This window comes from Ixodes scapularis, unplaced genomic scaffold (assembly GCF_016920785.2).
Source record: "Ixodes scapularis isolate PalLabHiFi unplaced genomic scaffold, ASM1692078v2 PGA_scaffold0__279_contigs__length_252992795, whole genome shotgun sequence".
NCBI lineage: Eukaryota > Metazoa > Arthropoda > Arachnida > Ixodida > Ixodidae > Ixodes > Ixodes scapularis.
This window is the reverse complement of record NW_024609835.1, coordinates 41,477,696-41,498,243: the sequence shown is the minus strand read 5'-3', so window position 1 is coordinate 41,498,243 and position 20,548 is coordinate 41,477,696. Positions and strand designations below refer to the sequence as shown.

General features: G+C 46.1%; 1 protein-coding gene across 4 annotated transcripts in view; it reads left to right on the top strand.

The window, feature by feature from the left end:
- LOC8034034 (pyruvate kinase PKM) overlaps positions 1 to 20,548 on the top strand; it is a 26,958-nt gene extending 6,410 nt beyond the window's left edge. For all 4 annotated transcript variants that reach the window (XM_042294401.1, XM_040221004.3, XM_042294384.1 and 1 more), the window contains 8 exons: positions 399 to 533; positions 2,025 to 2,211; positions 4,248 to 4,390; positions 5,503 to 5,630; positions 9,115 to 9,265; positions 9,898 to 10,217; positions 12,307 to 12,425; positions 18,862 to 20,548. In XM_042294401.1, coding sequence (XP_042150335.1) covers positions 399 to 533; positions 2,025 to 2,211; positions 4,248 to 4,390; positions 5,503 to 5,630; positions 9,115 to 9,265; positions 9,898 to 10,217; positions 12,307 to 12,425; positions 18,862 to 19,028 — 1,350 coding nt within the window. In that variant the 3' untranslated portion in view covers positions 19,029 to 20,548. The remainder of the gene's footprint in view (positions 1 to 398; positions 534 to 2,024; positions 2,212 to 4,247; positions 4,391 to 5,502; positions 5,631 to 9,114; positions 9,266 to 9,897; positions 10,218 to 12,306; positions 12,426 to 18,861) is intronic.

The following is a 20,548-nucleotide window of genomic DNA, read 5'->3' as shown; positions in this document are numbered from 1 at the left end:
CCCACTCATTTTTCTTCATGCCACAGTGAAGAAAGAAAGGGAGGATCACTTTGTTTCAGAAAACAGAAGGGGAGCAAGACTGGTTTCTTGTTTCCTGGCTGTGTGTCAGGCTTTAAATCAACTCTTCACATATGTTATGTTTTAGACATACTGTGCCCCTCTGATAGGCCAGCTGATCAGGCACGGAGCCAGGGGGGGGGGGGGGGGGGGGCGGGCCCCCCCCCCTTTTCTTGAAGTCGTAAATTTTGCTGGGACCTCCTCTTCCCTCTCCCTCTCATACAGCATTTTGTCATAAGTGCCCCCCCCCCCCCCCCACCCGAAACAAAATCCGGGCTCCGTGCCTGGAGCTCATCCCTTGGTTATGTGTGTTGATGGTAGGCAATGTTGTCTGGTCCCAGTACCACGCAGGCACCATCAAGAATGTGCGGGAGGCAGAGCGTTTGCTGAATGAGGAGGTGAAACCTGATACGCGCCATGTTGCAATCGCCCTCGATACCAAGGGCCCAGAGATCCGCACCGGGCTTCTCAAAGGGGTGAGTATCTCCATTCACCGGTGCAATCTTGTTTTATTGGGCAGTTATCTGCCCACTTGCACACTCCGGTATCCAGGGGTGGCAGTGTTCCCACGCAAGGATACATGAAAGAAATTTTCCTGGCAATAAATGAAATAGGATTACAGTAAAGTAAATTGTGTAATATTAGACATGAATGTGCTATTTATTCGAATGAGGAGCGTTGAGATATGAGAGTTAGTTGGACGATACGCTGAAGGTTGTTTTCCTTGTTGGAATTGAATCTGCAATTACTGCAACATTTTTAATAAGCTTGTTTAAGAAAGGTCAAGATGTAGTATATAGAGCCTTATCGGGGACGTTTTTCAGTCCAGATTACTGAGTTGTTGACCTGGTTAGATTATTAACACTTTGACAATCGTTGCCGTTCATGTACTATGGCGATTAGATATATGAAAGCGCCCGCCTGAATGCGAAATGGTGCTCGCTGCGGAATGTTTTGCCATTTGTTTTGCCTTTGTAAATGTTTTCTTAGCACGGTGTTTAGCTTTTCTGGGGGTATTTATGATTTTGAACTTAGATGCTTGGCACGCGTGACACGCGCGAAATCTTCGCTTCAAATGTCGGCTGCTCTGGCGGTACTGGCAATTGGAGTGCCGGCTCTTCCAATTCAGATTTTTAACGCTTCTCAGAACTGATCTCAGGGGATGAGTGTGTACCATCCGTCCGAATCTGAAACCGGCAGAATGTTGCGGAATCGGACGGGTCAAAATAAAACCGAAGGAAAGAAAGGTTACAAGCACTGTGCATGCTCCCCCTAGATTATTAAGAAGAAAACTGCGCATTGACCTTTTATTTGCACTATTCCTTTGGAAACAAATCCCAACCACTGGAAGCATGTTTGGAAAAAAAAAAACTTGGCCGTCGAAGGGTCGATAAATTGTTTGTCATTGCAGTCTTTTGTTCTTACTGGATTTAACGGCGGTTCACGCTACCGTGGTGTAACCAGGCCTAGACAGCATTGAAAAACGACCTGGTGTAATTAGAGTGAGAGGTCATCACTCTATTTTTTTGGCTGGCAGGACTGGCATGAAACAGAGCCAGTAAGCTGATGTTTGGAGATGTGGAGTATTCAACACACTCTTGTCACACTTAAAAGTACAAGCATAGACTGAGTAACTGGAACTAATTCTCTGGTTAGTTTTTGTTTCCATAATAGAGCCCAAGTCTCCATAACAAAATATGCTTAACAACAAAATATACTAATATGGGAGTGACCTACAGGCATGCTCAAACAAACGCTTGGCTGTAATGCTTGCACAAAAGCCTGCCCCCGTCAGACATAAGCATGCAACGTGCCAGTTTGGCATCTGAATGATTTCCTAAATCGAACCTATCTGAGGGGGTGCTGGCACTAACGGTCATTGTAGATCTTTTCGTTCAGTCTTGTAAAACGGAGACTCTGGCGGGCCAGTTGAGGAGTGCATGCTGAATTGTATTGGAACTTTGCAGGGGCCATCAGCAGAAGTGGAGCTTGTGAAGGGGGAGATGATTACCATCACGACAGACCCATCATTCAAGGAGTCCTGCGATGAAAAGACACTTTACGTCGACTACGAGAACATCACCAAGGTTCTGAATGTAAACAGCAAGATTTTTATCGACGACGGCCTTATTTCAGTGGTGGTAAAGCAAGTTGGTGAGTCCCCGCCTTCACTTGTCCTCGTGGCTTCGCAGCCGTACTTGCAAGATGTAAATATCTATTTCGGAGACGATTTCTCGAAATAGCACGTTTCAGAATCGCTCGCAATTCAGAGTGGGTCTCCCAGCTTAAATATTGTGCTAAAACTTTTTTTTGGGGGAGGGGGGGTTACTTTTTAACATACATGTCCTATCTGTTTAGTGTTGATTTAGTGTCCATAATGAGTTGCACACATTCTTTCCACGAGCCAGTAGCCGCCGGTGTGTGCGAGCATGCGCAAGGAAATTGACGTCAAGTCCCTTGTTCGTGCTTAAGATGACACTGAAATGTATGGGCTTCGGGCCAAAGAATAAAGACGGGGTTGTCATCTCCACAAGTGAAAGCTACGTGCTTGTTAAAACAATCAATCGCTCACCTTTTACACCAGACCCCACTGTGGAGATGAAGAGCTTGTCTCTATTCTCCTTTTCCCTGGATCCCACACATTTCACGATCATCTTAACCCCTTAAGTGCCTTGGACGAGCTGAGCTCGTCGGCCATTTTTGGGCTAAAAATGCCATGGACGAGCTCAGCTCGTCCAGTGGTTTTTTCGGTAGCCCTCCATTCTACGAACGAGCAGGGCTCGTCTGTGTAGTTTTGCGGCACTGATCATAGATGGCAGCACTCGTATTAGTTGGAAAATATTTGTTCCGCCTCCGCTAATTTTTTCATTTTAAACTTTTCAAATTATATGTGTAATACGAGAAAATAAAAATTCCAAATAAAAAAAAAAATATATGGCACTTTTAGGGTACTTTTGGGAAAAAAATGTGGCACTTAAGGGGCTAAGCGTGAATCGGGGACGATGACGTCATTCCGTCGCATGTGTTCGCACACACCGTTGGCTGCTGGCTCGTGGAAAGATTGTGCACCACTTACTATAGACCATTCCATTTAGCGCTCTCTGGGCGGCACCATTTTGTTCAACAGCAGCGCCCTCTCCCTACATCCGGGAAATTCAGCGGGTTCGGCGGGGTAAAACGAGAGAGAGGGCACGCGCCCGACTCCGCTAGCAGACGACAAAACGGGAGGTAGCCATTCTCCATCTTTGGGCTATATCGGCGGGCTGTACGGAACATCAAACTCTCGCTCGTGGCTGCCGTTGTGAAGTGGTTCGCGTTCTTAAAATAGTTATGGCTACTCCAAAATCAGCCTTGAGCTGTCTGTTGTTCTACTTCGGTAAATGATCAACTAGCGTATCTTTTTTCCGTTACTTAAATAGCAAATGAGTCAGCCGGCTGTACTACCCTCAACTACTGCATGTATTGCGGCAGGAGAACACGTTTTTAGTTATTATTTCGGACATCCACTCGTGGTCGCTAAAGGCCTACACCAGTACAAACTTTGTATAGTAAAAAAGGTACACCCACCGGATTCACTTTTTGCCGGAGGGACCGGCCAGTCTGACACAGTTTTCCCTAATTTTGTTTTCTTTGCACGCAGATAACAGCGCAATTGGACTCTGTTAGTGTTTTTTTATCTAGCATAGTAATACACAATAATAGGCATACCAAAATTTGAGCATCTGCGCTTGAAATTCCCAAAATGGCGCGATTTTAAACAGTTTGTACGCCAGCCGGATGCTAGGTACTGCCCGCTTGGCGGAGCAGACGACGTACGGGTGAGAGGGGGAGGGTATTTTTTCCTCTTTTTACCCTCTCTGCTATGACCCTAGTGGAACGGTCTATAGACACTGAAATGTTTGGTTCAGCATCCCTTTAAAAATAATTAAGAAAAGATTGTTCTTCCCGTTACCGCCCCCCCCCCCCCTCCCAAGCAGAAATAGTCTTCCGTGACTGCCACGGATGCTTCTGGCTCTGGCTTTCGAAAGAATTCTACTTTACGTGGACTTTACTTGTGCAGGCATTATAGGAACAAAACATGCGCTATCGCCACCTCCGCTCTCTAAGAGTCCCCCCTTTCCTAAAGAAAAAAAATTTGCAGTGCCAGTTTTGGGAGTTTTTGCTGGAGTTGTGCCTTGAACGTTGTGCAGGGCCCGTGTCCCTGGAGTGCTTCATTGAGAATGGAGGCATGCTGGGCAGCAAGAAGGGGGTGAACCTGCCGGGGGCACTGGTCGACCTGCCAGCAGTGTCAGAGAAGGACAAGCAAGACCTCCTCTTCGGCGTGGAGCAAGGGGTGGGTTCCCTTTCTCCTTTCTGGCCCCTTTATCTAACACCGAACGACATGTGTGCTCCACCTTGCCTATACTCGTTTTCACCCCAAAAACTTTGCTGCAAAGTGTCAGTCGCCTCGCCAAGCATCACTAATTTCTCTCTATGTGGAAAATTAGAATATATATGTAGTGCCTTTTAGAATAGATATATATCTTATAAAGACATACACGTTTGAAGTGCCGAAAGCTTAGCTTTTTCCTCCGATAACCAAAACTTGTAATAAAAACTGTACTTTGTACGGCGTATAGGCCAACATGCTGTTTACAAACAAGCCCTCTCGAGGTGTGGGAAAACACTCGGTTCCCGCACGAACCAGATTCGCGTGAAGTGGCGTCTGCACATGCATCTGCGCTTACGCCCTGCCAAAAGCAGCACCACTGCAGCGGCGTGACATAGGTGCCAAGTGTTTGTGTATAATTGATGCACACAACTTGCCTTTTCCTTTCCTTTAGGTGACAAGTATAGATATACTAAGCGTTTCTGTAAAGACTTTAAAAAACAAATTCCTACCTATAGGGTAGTTGAGGAAACAAGATACTGTTTTAGGAGCAAAGTGCCAGCCATGGCAGATGTGAGGGAATCGCCTGGCCACGTTACGGGTCTTTAGTAGAACAAACTCTTTTGAAGGATTGGCGAATCGACGCACGCTGATAGGTGCAAGTTTGTGAGCTGATTGGCCCATTCTTTAAAGGAGTAATCCCTCTTCTCTCGATCAGCAAGGACAAGCGTGCGCATGAACATTATTTGATGTCCGATAATGTCTAGTACATGTGTGTGGCCATATTAATGAACAGCTATTTGGAGCCATGCAATTTTATTTTTACTCTTCACGTGGATGTTTATGCACCCCAATTGTGCAGGTAAGCTAGCGTTGGGATGAACTTGCACAGCAAAACTCCCCTGATCGTTAGTGACCCCTTTGTCCCTCTCTGGCAATGGTCTCCAGCAATGTTTGGAAATATGAGACTAGTTTGTCAGATAGGAATGTCTGGGGGAAGGCATTACTTGCGTTACAAGCAGAGAAGGGAAAGCACTTAGAAGCAGTTGCATAAAGAGTTGCTCTTACGGTTTCAGGTGGACATGATCTTTGCATCCTTCATCCGAAATGCAGCTGGTGTGAAAGAAATTCGCAGCGTGCTCGGAGAAAAGGGAAAGGATATCAAGATCATATGCAAGATCGAAAACGATGAGGGCGTTCGAAAGTGAGTGATCCGTAATGGTTGCTTCTTGTCTAACGTTCTTTCTGAAGACTCTGACCTTTTTGTGTTCTCGCTTTTTTTAAAATGATTAAGCAAAAAAAAAAAAAGTTTAGAATTTATTGGAGAACGTCGTCAGTGCTATTTTTACGGTAAGCTTCAAAAGAAAACTTGTACAGTCCAAGAAAATTTAGCTGCCAGCAGGGCTTCGAATAGGCTAATTCAAGGATCACTGAAAAGTTTTTTTTTAACCCATTCGCTTCCAAAGCCGGCGATCCGCCGGCCGCTTCTGCCAAGGCCAAAGTGCGAGAAGCCGGCGAATCGCCGTCCTCTTAAAAACACATTGTTTTTAAAAAGCACCAATAGATGGCGCTTCCCTGCACACTGATTTCTTGTTGTTTTGTCTTTTTCACACCAGATGGACATAGTTGTCCACTATTTTTGAGCTTTGGTTGTATAAAAAAAGAAAAAGTTCGCAGCTTTGTTTTCTCTGTCGATTCTTTCGCCGTGTCGGAATCGGAAGCATGGCGTCGCGAAAGAAGAGAGCGCTCACATGTGAGGAAATCCTCGAGCTGGTGTTCGAGAGTGATGATGAAAGTGACTGTGGCGACGATCTAGAAGATGTATCGGACCAAGAAAGTAGCGACGACGAGAGTGACGGTGAGAGCGGCAGTGACTGTGAAGGCGATGTGTGTGTATCACAAGACACCTCTATTTCCTCCCCACCACCGTCAAAGAAGCCTAGACGTGAAGATTGGCAGTGGGAGGAAGAAGACAGTTCAGAGAACATCATCAAACTGTCCTTTAGTGGAAACCCAGGTGTCAAGCGAGCTATCCGACTGAAAGTGGGTGAAAGCCCCAGTCCTTTGGGCATCTTCAACGCTCTCCTCGAAGACGATTTTTGGGACATGATTGCAAGGCACACCAACGCTTATGCAAAGGAGAAGCAGTCTTCCAAGCCGGACCCTACATGGCATGACACGACACCGGCGGAGATGAAAGCCTACTTTGCGCTGTGTGTGCTAATGAGCCAAGTAAAGAAGAGCAGTATCCAGGCATATTGGTCAAAGAGAAGTGTCATCAGCACACCATTTTTCGGGACGGTGATGCCCAGGCAACGTTTCTGGGCACTCTCCCGATATCTACATCTTTCTGACAACAACCTTCCAGCAAGTGATGACAAGCTGAGGAAGCTACGGCCTGTACTGGACTACATCATCAAGTCCATTGGCAGTGCCTACTCTCCAGAAGAAGGTCTCGCTGTCGATGAAAGTTTGATGAAATTTCGTGGTCGGCTCTCATACGTCCAGTTCAACCCCTCAAAACGAGCACGTTTTGGCGTGAAATTTTACAAGCTATGTGAATCTGGCAGTGGCTACTGTCTGAAGTTCTCTGTCTACACAGGAAAAAGTGAGCAAACCCCTGCTACCATCGGAATGTTGTGCAGTGAGGCCGTCGTCATCAACCTTGTCGGCGATCGTCTTGCAGACGGCCACACAGTCTATATGGATAATTGGTACTCCTCACCGCTCCTGTTCCTTCACATACACCAAGCTGGATCAAACGCGGTGGGTACTGTTAGGGTGCACCGCAAGAACATGCCCAAGGAGGTAAAAAATATCAAGCTGAAAAAAGGCGAGTGCAAGACCTTCTTCTCGCACGGCGTTATGGCCCTGACATGGCAGGACAAGAAGCCTGTCAACCTTCTTTCAACGTGTCACACCACTGCCAATGTGACTGACACTGGCAAGAAACAGCGCCAGAGTGACCTGCCTGTTTTGAAGCCCCAGGTTGTCCAGGACTACAACCGAGGAATGGGAGGTGTGGATCGGGAAGACCAACAGTTGGCTTCCTTTCCTATAATGCGAAGGTACGCAAAGGGCTACAAGAAGATATTTTTTTACATCATGGACATCGCTGTTTATAACAGCTACATCCTCTCCGCCAAGATTACAGGCAAGCGAATGAGCTATACGGACTGGAAAGTGGACCTGGCGGAACAACTGATCGAAGAGGCTGTGTTGCCGGGATACCGGCGACGAGGCAAACCGCCCGTTGGTCCCTCACCGATGCGGCTAGAGGCCTGCGAGTGGGCTCACTTCCCTCGCCAGATCCCGCCGAATGCGATCAAGCAGAATCCATCCAGACAATGTCATGTATGTAAGGCCCAGGGGAAGAAGAGCGAGAGCCGCTGGGAGTGCGAGAAATGTGAAGTGGCACTTCACATGCCCGTCTGCTTCAAGACCTTCCACACCCGCAAGGTACTCTGAGTGAATCGCTTCCGGAAATCATTCCCGAACAAAATAAAGTAAAAAGTGTTCACCTGCGAGTTATATGGCAGAAGTTACAGCGCTTTCTTTGCGACGCCGCACACGGCAGTCCGCTTGGGGGAAAATTGCGCGGTACAGCTCGCGGGAACGGGTGTGGATGCCGCGGAAGCGAAAGGGTTAAACAGTCTGGTTAGGACACAAATAACAAAAATAAATTCTATTGAAAAAAAAAAAAAAAAATGGGGGCAAGACTGACGGCACGAGGTTTATTTTAAATTCTGCACGCAAAGTTCATGACGTCACAGAACAGTAATATTCTTTCCACCTCTCCTCCACGTGGAGAGCGGGAGAAAAATTGAAAAGGAGGTGACTACCAACTAAATGTGTCTGTCGCCGTAAATATTGCTCTAAACAAGATTTCTTTTTTTTTTTTTTCTTTTTTTTGTAACAATAATTTTTTGATTTGTGTGTCCCAACCAGTCAGTAGCTCTTTGAGGAAACGAAAAGCAAATCTTACTCTGTGCGCACATTTTTACTTTTTTTCATGGTCTGTCCTGTTTTTTGTTTTTGTCGGTGATGAGAGTGTAAAACAGGCAGTTCGGATACAGTGCATTTTTCCGTCGCCATGGAGGTGGGAAGCTTCTGGAGGCGACATGACGCCACCAATAATGCCCAAAACCAAGAAACTCTATTAGACGAAAGAGAGAGCTTTCTCTTTTTTGTCCAATAGCGTCCCTTGGTTTTGGCCATCGTTGGGGGCATCTCTCCACACTTCTTGTTTAACCTCTGGCAACCTGATACAGCCTCCAGAAGCTCCCTACCTCCATGCTATATGCCCAATGTTTTGCGGGGCGACAATCCAGAGCCAGAAGGCTAAACAGGGAGACACTTTTGATTTGTAACTCTAAAACAGGCTACATGAATTTATAAATTATCTAAAATGTTTTTTCACGAGTTACGCTGCTGGACAACAGTATAAAACTTTTTTTTTTTTTAGTAGCTCATTGGTTGGTTTTTAGAGCTAATAGACATACTCTGGGGTTTGTTCGGTGCAGAATTTGTTTTCCGACAGAATTCTAGGTCCGTCAAAGACAGGTCTGGAATGCTGCGTGTTTTCTCTCATTTCTCCACAAAAATACCTCTCCGAATCTGATATTGATTCTGAAATTTTATGCATAATCTGGAGCAGCCTCCGTTTCTTTTTACCCGGCCGGTTTTAGGATCGACGAGATCATCGACGAAACAGACGGCATCATGGTGGCTCGAGGCGACCTGGGCATCGAGATTCCCCCCGAGAAGGTGTTCCTGGCTCAGAAGATGATGATCGCAAAGTGCAACATGGTCGGCAAGCCAGTCATTTGCGCCACTCAGGTAGGATCGCGGGACCGTTTGAAGTGCTCGGTTTGGTTGTGAGATGTCACGAAGCCTGGGCCAAGATAAGTGCCGAGAACTTAACATTAGCGCCCAAAACCTCGCACGCCCGTTGTCGAGCTGCCTTGGCAGCTACGAGTAGGGTGTAGTCTTTCCCGTAAATACCTATAAACCCCAAAAATTACCGAGCCAGTTATATCGAAAGTGGGGAAAATCGAAAAAACTCCAAATTAAGTCTGTCCTTGAACAAAAAAAAATCCTAGCCTAACGGGGAAAATTACAGCTTAATTTTTTTGTTGGCCAAGAACACAGTCTATCCGTGAAGCTGCTTCTTCGTATGGGAACCACACCACTTGTCTCGATTCTCTTTCTGATCGCTACCGGGACGTGTTTCGGGTATTTAGGTCGCACACAAGTTCCCGCGAGTTTGGGGGGTCCTGTGCCCCTTTCCCGTTTTCTCGCAAGCCCCGATAAAATGCCCACTTTAGTCCAACACCGAAAAAATTGCACCAGAAAGCATTGAATCGGTGGTGCAAAATAAACCCGCATAAAACTCTAGAATTATTATGAAAAAAAAAACCTACAAAACACAAGACCCTATTTATACCGAAGTGTGCTCATGCCGTGTGCAGATGCTGGAGAGCATGGTGAAGAAGCCTCGGCCCACGCGTGCCGAGGCCTCTGACGTGGCCAATGCGGTGCTGGACGGCGCCGACTGCGTGATGCTCTCCGGCGAGACAGCCAAGGGGGACTACCCGCTGGAGACGGTGCAGATCATGCACGCCATCTGCGTGGAGGCCGAGGCGGCCTTCTACCAGAAGGACGTCTTCATCCACCTGTCGCACATCGCCCCGTGCCCCACGGACGGCACCCACACCATTGCCATCGCTGCCGTCAGCGCCTCTATCAAGTGCCTCGCCTCGGCCATCGTGGTCATCACCACCACTGGGAGGTGAGGCACATGCCGTTGCTACCGCTTGTTGGGGCTTTCCTCACAGCTGGGGCCACTAACTAAGCTGCGCTTCGTGTAACGAGAGCCGATAAATGAGCTGCTAATGCAGAATGTGTTTTATCAGCTGATTTCCATGGAGTTTCCCGACGGCTGACTGTAACAAAAAATCAACAGCGAACCCTATAAGATTTCCCTGCCAGGATATTGAACTCGCCTCCTTGAGACTGAGCCAAGTGCTTTGCCAACTGAGCTATCCAGGGGTAGGGGTCTGAGCATTCAAGGAAAAGTCATTCGCGTGAATGCGCTTCGCGACCTTTCCTGTCGTGCTGCGCCATCTCTCAGCGTACATCAGAAATGAGAGCGAATCTTCGTTAGGTGCTGCCGTTCAAGTGCCCTTCTCTTCTTCCCTGGAAGGCGTATCGTACGTTCTGTGCTTACCAGTCCTTGTCAGCATGATCAAGCTCGTATATTTTTTATATTTTTTATAATTTTTATATTTTTATATTTTATATTCTTAAACTGAGCTATGAACCTAGAGTTCCCCTGGGCACTCTAATGGCCTCCCCAGGGTATATACCCTTAGGGGTTTTCCAGGGCAGTCAACCTCAGGGGTCCCCCATCTCCCAAATTTCCTCAACTATTCAGGAGCAAAGTCTTTGTCCTGTTTAAGTAGTATTGTAGAGATCTGGGCCATCCATTGAGGCATAACTATATGTCAAATACTCTGTAATATGTTGAATATTGTTTGCACAATCTGTAGGTTTCTGTGCTGCTTTGTTGTAATAATACCCAAACAGGGAGGGGTTCATCTGCCATCGGTCAAGAGATGGGCGTTCCTCGGGATTGAGAAGTTTGAGAACTCCTACTTTAGAGTGACGGCAGTTTGGCCACCGGATGGATGCTGATGGCTGTGCCCTTTATGGCGGGCGGCAGTTTGCACCACCTGGCCTAAAAACCTTGGTGCTTAAAATCATTGTTGTAAGTTATTGTGGGAGACACTCTTCCGTCATCCAGAAATGCTGAAACTGTCCGTGACTAAGCAGAGCAAGATCGCTTGAGCTTCCCGACATTGCTTCAAAGGCTTGGAGAATTGTATTTTCTAAATGTAACTATCGCCACTTGCACCCGCTCTGCACCAACACATCGATATTGGCACCCGCGGAAAAGTTGGGAATCGGAATGCCGATACTCCATTCGCGTAGCTTATTTAGCGACTCTATCCGCAGCGTTGTGGAGACTGGCGCATGCAAAAATGTAATGGGCAGTGGGTTCTGGGTTCGTCCCCAGAGGATGGTACGTTTCTTTCCTTCTCGTAGCCACATTTTGGCGTTTCGGAAATGTTTATGTACTTTTCCGCCCGTTACCGGGTGCTGTGCAACTCGAGTGAATGAACGAGTCTTTATTCGAATAGCTTGAGCGAGGTATGCGACTCCGATGATGCAATGGCCCTTGATGTATTGTGCTCAAATTTACTACAGAGGTGCCGCTGGTCGAGAAGAGAGGGATAGGGGAAGCCTTTTTCCTTCTCTCAACCACTGCAAAAGGAGGAAGAGATCGAGAACCAAATACTGCCATACCTGTATTTCTGAAAAAGTGTATTGGGGAGAACACAAAAAAGATGCTCTACTGTAGTCTCTGACTCTGTGAACTGTACTGGCTTTTTAACATTTAGCTCAGTTTTCCAATGCTTTAGGTTTGGTCGCTCCTTTTCAGCACAGGCAATCTTTACGCACATACTTGTTTGCGCGATCACCTCCTTCGTCTCATTGAATGTAGCATTTCCTCGGGTTTGTGTGGGCTTCGTGCCGTTGTACGATTTGTTGTACCCCGTGCATTTTTTTGGGTACAATGTAGGTAATTAGTCTGGGCTGTGGTTGCACTTACCAAGTATATAAATCACAAGTTTAAATAGAAATTGAGCACGTAGTACCTTCCTGTATGTAGCTGTCCCAAGCTTCGCATAATTGCGCGTCCTTCATTCGTAATTTGCATCAGTGATTTTCTCGAGTGTGTTGCGGTTTCGTCTGATCTGCACGGTTGAGGGCAGGAGCCGGTGTCCGCCGTTAACGGGTGGGGTGTGCCCATGCAGGACGGCCCACCTGATAGCCAAGTACCGGCCACGCTGTCCCATCTTGGCCATCTCGAGGGTTGAACAGACCATCCGCCAGTCCCACCTCTACAGGGGTATCCTGCCTCTGCTCTATTCAGGTGAGAAGGGGTCCTTCCTCCCGTTCCTTGCAAAGCACATGGACACTTCTCTATGCGTGAGATGCAGCGGCCAAACCACAGCCGCGGCACCGTGGTTGGTTAGTCGGCCCCATTGGGCGTCTCGGCCGTCTTGGCCATAGACGAAAGACTTAGCCACTTCTGGTCTGGGGTCTCTTTATTCTGCGCCACGCAGTAGACTCGCGACACATGCGCAGATTGAAACGGGCAGGGGTGGGGACTTAAGACAGGATCCCACTCTGCCACCAAACCCCCCCCTGGATTTATGAAGTTCTATACAAATGCGTCTAAATAGTAGCCAGTCAACCAAATATTTAGGATTTGGTTGAATTAGCTGGAAGTGTGAATGATCAGTTTGAATTGGAAGCGTACAGTTACCAACAGGATGAGATTGGCAGGGAGGAGTTTCAGTTGTCTTGTCTCCAGCGTAATGATGCTTGGCTGTCTCATGGTCCTCGAGACAGCCAAAGCACGGGGAGAAGCAACGAGTGCTTGCTGGAGGCTGGGCATTCGAAGAACACTCCCTGCCATTCACAGCCTGTTGGCGACAACACCACTGTACTGTAACATCCCGGGTCATCGCCCACCCCCTGGTGCTGCCAGAACTTCGTTAAAAAAGTTGGTTGGCCCATGCCTCAATAGGTAAGCGCAAAAAGATAAAAGATGAAAATGACAATTTTTCTGTACGTAATTAGCGCGGTTTCATTGTTTTGTGGAAGAAATGCTCATGAAAGAATGTCCTGCTATTGCGAAGTTCGTTGCTTGCATGTCTCTACAAATAGTGCAGACTTTCAGGTCGTGCAGGTAGTCTTGAACATAGTCTAGCATTTTTTTCCTGTGTCCCAGTCATTGAATTTCTAAGCATTCTTTTCCTCTCATCAAACGTCTTATGACCAGTTGGGAACGTGGTTTACTGCCCTCTTCGTACCATTTTTCTCATCACACTTCAGTGTTGCCAGTAGGGGCTCTCTGTTTGAGATATGCAACGAGAACAAAATTAGGAAATTCAGTAACTTTGTGACACTTTTTTTCTTTTCACACAATACTTGAGAGACTGGTACAGCCGTGTCTCGATCTGGTGAGCAAAGCTTGAGTCAAATCAACGACCATAAAAAAATAGTTGGAGTACCCCTTTAAACATTGCGACCACAGCTGGTAAGGTTGTGCAATGTTCCAGGAAGAGGAGCGGGTTCGCAGTGACTTTACCTCTATGGAGACATACTTTGACATTACACTTGCGGTTGCATTCCAGGATATGGAACGTTCCCTAACCTCGCGATCCCTGGATGGGTTACTGCTTGTGTTATCTTTCCAACTTCTTTTTTTTTTTTTTGAACAAACTTTATTGTAAGCAAAAGTTTCATTCTGTTATCGCCATCGTTTTCCTTTCGCACGGTATGTACTAAGACTTCGGGGTCGTGAAAATCGGGGAGGGAATGCATAAACAAAGAGAAATGTCTTTCCGTCCCTCGTTTTACTTTGTCACGGACGTCCTCCAACTGTAAAGGCCCGTTCACACTCTTGTGACAGAGTATGACCGAGAGACGAAATGAGATCTGTTAAAACTTCTTAAAATTTCTTATGACGAGGGAACATACTGACATTCTGGCGCCATATATGCGGTGACCCTGGAACTGCATTTAACAAGAGCGAAGGTTTTGCGGGATTTCCGAGGTCAAATGTGCGTAATACCTATGAGAAAGGTTTGTTTATAACGTTGACAAGTTTTTCGAGCCAAGAAAGAAAGGATAATGCGTGAGAGAAATAGAAAATATGCCGAACCGTCAAGTTTCCACTGCTACCCGATAGATGGCGCCAGTGTGTCCTCTGGTTGTAAGAGGTTTTAAGAAACCCAGTTTTAAGATATCGTAAGAGTATGAACGTGCCTTAAGGTCCGTGGCCGTGTCGTTAAAGGGATACTTCAACGAAATTTGAAATATTCCCGTCGTGTTCAAAAATAGGTTGAATATGATCCACAATACCCGTAAATGACAATCGCACGTTTGTATTTTAATCCTGGTGGCTGTATTTTTCGTTATAAACGGCTCACTCTGGCAAGCGCTCGGAGAAGGCCCAGCTTAGAGCACGTGACATCCAACGCAATCGTGACGTAGGTCGTCTCAAGACGAGCAAAGCTACGGCGAGGCTGACGTCGAGCGGACGGCCTAGTCGTTCCAGCCACCGAAGCGGCTGCTTTTGTACAAACTTTGAGTGACGGGTTAATCTTCTATAATCTTCTAGGGGGACAATAGCGACTTCTGCGACACACAAAAGGAATTCTCGGGAAGAAGGGAGTTCCTCCTTCCCCCCTTCTCTCGTCGTGGCCGGAGACGAGACAACCTCCGTCACTAGCTGTCAAGGTTCCTAGACGGGCATTACAAACGAGGCGTTAGCGACATCCACCAGGTGCTCTTTGCTAATCGTTTAATTCGTTTTAAAATTCCTTTTCGAGACTTTTTTAACAAGATATTGGTACGTTCCATGTGATACTGCTCTTTTGAACACATATAGACCAAAAAATGAGCGCCGAAATTTCGTTGTAGTATCCCTTTAAAGTAGGACGAATGTTTGCGGATCGTGGTGGGCAGTCGCACAGTGTTTTTTGGGGGGAAATCTATATTCTCCCGAAATGTGGGATGTGCAATTACTTGGGACGTTGTGGTATTATAATATTTTTTGCAAGCATATACTTCTTTTTGATCCAGATTGGTCCTCAAAAAAAAACTGTGAGGCTGGTAGTGAGTCCTTATGTTTGCTAGCATACTTTTTCTACATTTGTGGCTCATTTTATACTCTTTCGTCAGCTTCTAAAGTCTTTGCCGTGGGCAAGGAAGTTTTTATTGGCATCTGTTGTTTTAGAAAAAGGCTTCGAAGCGTGATCTTTCTGCAAGACACGTTCAGACGTACAGTTTAGGCCTCGGTGCACCAGTTAGGTTGCCTTACCGTAGCGATTGAAATAGCAAGTCTACTAATTCTCTTAAAACTTTTGAGTACTGTCACGTTTTCGAGGCTTGGTTTAGACCATTCCATTTAGCGCTCTCTGGGCGGCACCATTTTGTTCGACAGCAGCGCCCTCTCTTTACATCCGGGAAATTCAGCAGGTACAGCGGGGTAAAACGAGAGATAGGGCATGCGCCCGACTCTGCTAGCAGACGACAAAACGGGAGGTTGCCATTCTCCATCTTTGGGCTGTATCGGCGGGCTGTACGGAACATCGAACTCTCGTTCTTGGCTGCCGTTGTGAAGTGGTTTGCGTTCTTAGAATAGTTATGGCTACTCCAAAATCAGCCTAGAGCTCTCTGTTGTTCTACCTCGGTTAACGGTCAACTGACATATCTTTTTTCCGTTACTTAAATAGCAGTTGAGTCAGCCGGCAGTACTACCCCCAACTACTGCGTGTATTGCGGCAGGAGAGCACGTTTTTATTTATTATTTCAGACATCCACTCATGGTTGCTAAAGTACGAACTTTGTATAGTAAAAAAGGTACAGCCACCAGATTCACTTTTCGCCGGAGAGACCGGCCAGTCTGACACAGTTTTTCCTTTTTTTTTTGCACGCAGATAACAGCGCAATTGGACTCTGGTAGTCTTTTTTATCTAGCATAGTAATACACGATAACTGGCATACCAAAATCTGCGCATCTGCGCTTGAAATTCCCAAAATGACGCGATTTTAAACAGAGTTTGTACGCCAGCCGGATGCTAGGTACTGCCCACTCGGCGGAGCAGACGACATGCGGGTGAGAGGGGGAGGGCATTTTTTCTCTTTTTACCCTCTGCTATGACCCTAATGGAATGGTCTATAGGCTGTAATTTTCCAGAGAAACAGATAGGGCAAAATTCAAGCTAAAAAGTCCAAGTTCAGTTGTGTTTGTTTTGCAGTTGTGGATAAAAGCTTTCTTTTCGCCCCTAGAATAAGGACAAAGATAACAAGCTGCTGCAGCAGCAAGTTTTTAATGAAAGAGGATATAAAGGACAAGGCAAAAAGCAGGAGTAAAACTGTTTGATGGACTTTTCAATTTTATTTTATTTTTTAAAGGGGCGGTGCAATGATTTTAACACTGAACGAATGTGCAGCTTGTATTTTTTATATTGTTTACTTCGGCATAAGTAAGAGAAAAAGTGCCACCATACCCCAAAATACCTCTATTTCGCTGCGCAATCGCAAAATAAAACACTTTTTTCCCCAACCTGTGGCCACATGGTGGCCGCAAATGGAACCTGTGGTGTGACGTCATTCGGAGTGGTTTTTGTAAGTGACAGTATTAGGCAATTGTAAGCTTGATTTAAGGTTAAGTTTATAAAATCTTGTTGTTTAGGCATGCAGAAACGCTTCAAAAGCCTAATATTGCCGCTAAAAGATTTGTGGCGCCATCTACTGCAAGTCAACCAAACCTGCCGTCGCCGTCATCCGTCGACGCCCGAGGCGCCTATGGCGGCTACACAAGCAACCCGGACATTTTTTCTTTCCCTCGCTCGACGGAGTGCGTTGGTCGTGGTCCGTAGTATCGTGGCATCGTTATTGTTCCTGGTGTCTCGACCTCGACTTCTGCCCGCCGCACAAGTCGAACTGACTTACTATACGCAAGCGTTTTGCGCTCGACGTCGCTCAGGCCGTCCGTCCATGCCGCCATGTTGGTCGGGAATCGACGGAAGAGCGGGAAATCGGCGAGCCGGCGAGCGCTGGGGAAACGGAAGCCAGATGCACCCAACCGGAAACCAACGCCACTCCGAATGACGTCACAAGCGAAGCTGGTGCCGCTTCAATGTTGAGTTGAGGGGTGCCAGAGATACCAATTTTTTTTTTTTTTTTTTATGAAAATTAGGGCAAGCAGGAAAGAATAGTTTTCGGTCCTTCGTTTTATATGTGGCCGGGATCAATTCCCGTAATTAATTAGCCAAAGTCCGCAAATTGTTTTCCTTTTGGTCTATCAAACCAACTCTGCTAAATGGCTAACCTCGCCATCTAATAAAAAAAATTTCTTTCTCTTTCTACAATGTCTGAGTTGTGAAATGTAATATGTAGCAGAGCCCCATTTCAGTATGCTCACCCTCTACAGAACACTTGAGGAGGGGTAATGGAAATTTTCCGACGTTACGATGTGGAGAGTAACATTCAATTTTACCATTTGTTTTTCCATGGAAAGGCGACTCATATTTAAAGATGTGATAATGATATCGCTGTATTCTTCCCTGTCATTTGACACTTCTAAGGAAGTCTTAATTTTGGGGTATTGTAGGTCCTTTATTACTTCAAAACACTAGGGAGCAAGCATTTGATTACTATAAGGTTCCTTTTCTTTTTTTTAAACCTTCTCTGATGGACTGTGATCTCTGGTGAGTAAGCATGGGTTATCTCTGCTGAAAGCTATGCTGGTGAACTACAACTGTACACAGAGTATAAAAGGCACTTGTAACTAGAGTTTGGTGTTATCAGTCTTTCTATTCATATTTGTATGCACGTGCAAATGGTAGATTTTGAGTTTGAAGCGACTACGTAGTGATTTTGGCAGGATATTTTCTAATAGAGTATCAAATGGTTTTTCCGAACCTTTCCCAATTGCGCCGTGCTTAAACTAAAGCCCAGCTGAACTCATGAAGGTTGTTCCCAAGCTATCACTTGTCCATTTCTAAACAAAGTTATTTTTAATTTAACTATATCTATGTACTGCAGCCTCAGAAAGTCCAATGCCTACATTGGGACAGCAAGTAAGAGACAGATTCGTCATAAAATTAAATTTACAGAAATGCATGCATTCTTGTACTTTTGCTGTTTATAGAATGAGGAAAGGCATCTTCAGTGGGCGATAAAAACGTACCTGAGCTTGCACCAGATACGGGTATGGTAGTACTTTGGCGACGTAAAACAAACAAGCGTCCCAAAGTAAACACGAACTATAAGTTGCGCAAATTTGGACTCTTGGAGAAAGGCTTCGCAAGTGCGGCAATTGGGTGAATGCACACCTTTTGGGGTGTTGTCCTTGAGTGCCTCGGTCAAATACTTTGGAGGGAGACAGCACAAACGAAAGTATGGACGACACATAGCCTTTTCTCATGCTCTCGGACAGCTGTTACGCCTTCAGCACTCTACCGGACTGCTCATTGAGTTGGTTCAAACAACCCTTTTCAAACGGTAGCTCAGACAGGAGCATTGCCTGAGCTACCATTTCGTTTTGCGAAATTGCATGTCAAATATTACCAGCATTTTTGCGTGACTGGCCCGGTGATAAGGTGCGAATTATGACATAGTAATGTGTTTTTCCTTTTCTTTTTCCCCTAGTGTTTCAGTTTGACATGCAGAGACTTGCGATTTTACATTCACGATTTGATGTGTGAATAACGTACAATGTATGTATTTTGTGCTCCTTCCTGGGTTGGGTAGTATTTCCAAACAAATGAATGAATTTCTTCTCGCAGGCGACCGCCACCCAGACTGGCCCATGGACGTGGACTCCCGCATCGAGTACGCCCTCGAGATCGGCAAGAGCCGCGGCTTCCTGCGCAAGGACGATGCCGTCATCGTGGTGACAGGGTGGCGCAAGGGCGCCGGAGCCACCAACACCCTGCGCATTGTGTACGTCTAGAGCTCGGGAGCTGGGACGCGGCTAGGGCCTGTCGGCGTCACTAGAGTGTGCCGCGAATTGTCAAAGGGTCTCCCCAATGCGGAGGATGTGCAGAAAAATCCAAACGAAGCGCGAATCAGAGTGTTGGGTCGTAGGACCTGCGCAGGAGTCGGATAGCAGTCTTTCATAGCCCTTGCGGTTCAAAACTAAATTATAGGACCTTTGGTCGGTCTCTGCACAAAACTAAATTATTTGACCTTCGGTCGGTCTCTGCACCGAGAAGGCTGTAAATTTTGTTGCATTGATATTTATTTGGGCCAGGATTGCTGTGCACGAGCACATAGTAGTTGCCGCACTTTTGCGGACCTTTCTCTGTATGGTTCATATGTTTCGAACTCCTGGCTGTCTGTAAGAGAATAGAGCGCATTAGTCTGGGCACATTTAAGCGGCTCTGGAAGCGGTAGCACGTCCCAGATACTGTGGCTTCTTCCGCAAAACTTGCTTCGTGCAAGCCTCATTTCATTGTTCCGACGACAAGAGGGAATTCTTTTGGACATGTTTTAGCGGATATTGCCAGCTCGTTTGCAAGGAGGGAAACTTGCGAGCCTTCGTTACAATCGTGTTACCTCGAGTAATTTTTTGATGGCCCCTTCCCCAAACATAGTATTTGTGAGACCTGTGGAAAAGCTGTACATAATGAAGTAATTGAGGTCTGCATCATGCAGTTGCCACTGAAGTGAGGTAGCCTGCATACATATACCCTTACGACCCGAATATGATGTAGAATGTATACCTGTTGTGAAAAAACGGTCTCTGGACGCCCGACGGGGGTGGGGGGCGATGGGCCAGGCTACCTTTGACTGCCGCTGTATTTGTTGTGGAGTGAACACGTGCTCTGTAACCACTGCCTTCACAATCTGTGGCGGTTGCATTTTGCTCTTTGTGGTGTTAATTTTAGGCATCTTTAAAACTGGATAGCCATTACAGATTTTTGTTTAGGTATGTCCGCACCCATCCACTAGAAGAAAAACAATGTTATGCTTGCTTTTTACAAGCTTTGGAGGTTGTCTTATTGAATCAACATTGCGCTTAATTTGATACCTTGCAGCTGTCTTATTTCAGTCTGTGATAGCTTTTTTTTGATGGAGGTCAACATAGGCATACCTCCGTGTTGCTTTTTCTCTAGTCCTATTGCACAATTTTGGCTTCTATTTATTACACACTGATGTAGCAGTTTAGATTCTTTTTTTTTTCTTTCTGCAAAATATATTTAATGTACAACTGTTGCAGAGCTTCTATGCGCACTTTACATTGTTGTCTTTGGGGCTTTTTTTTTTTTTTTTTCCTTTTTGGGCTACATAGGGCTTATATGCACTCTGAACATACATATGTTGCGGCTCTATACACGTCTAATTTTACTCAATTTTCAAAGTGGTGTTAAGTTATGCGGCTTTATAATACTGTAAAACGTCTTGAATGTTACTTGTTTCATTTCCCTGAATAATAAAGTTTTCCCGTCCTGAAAAGGAGGGAGACAAGGG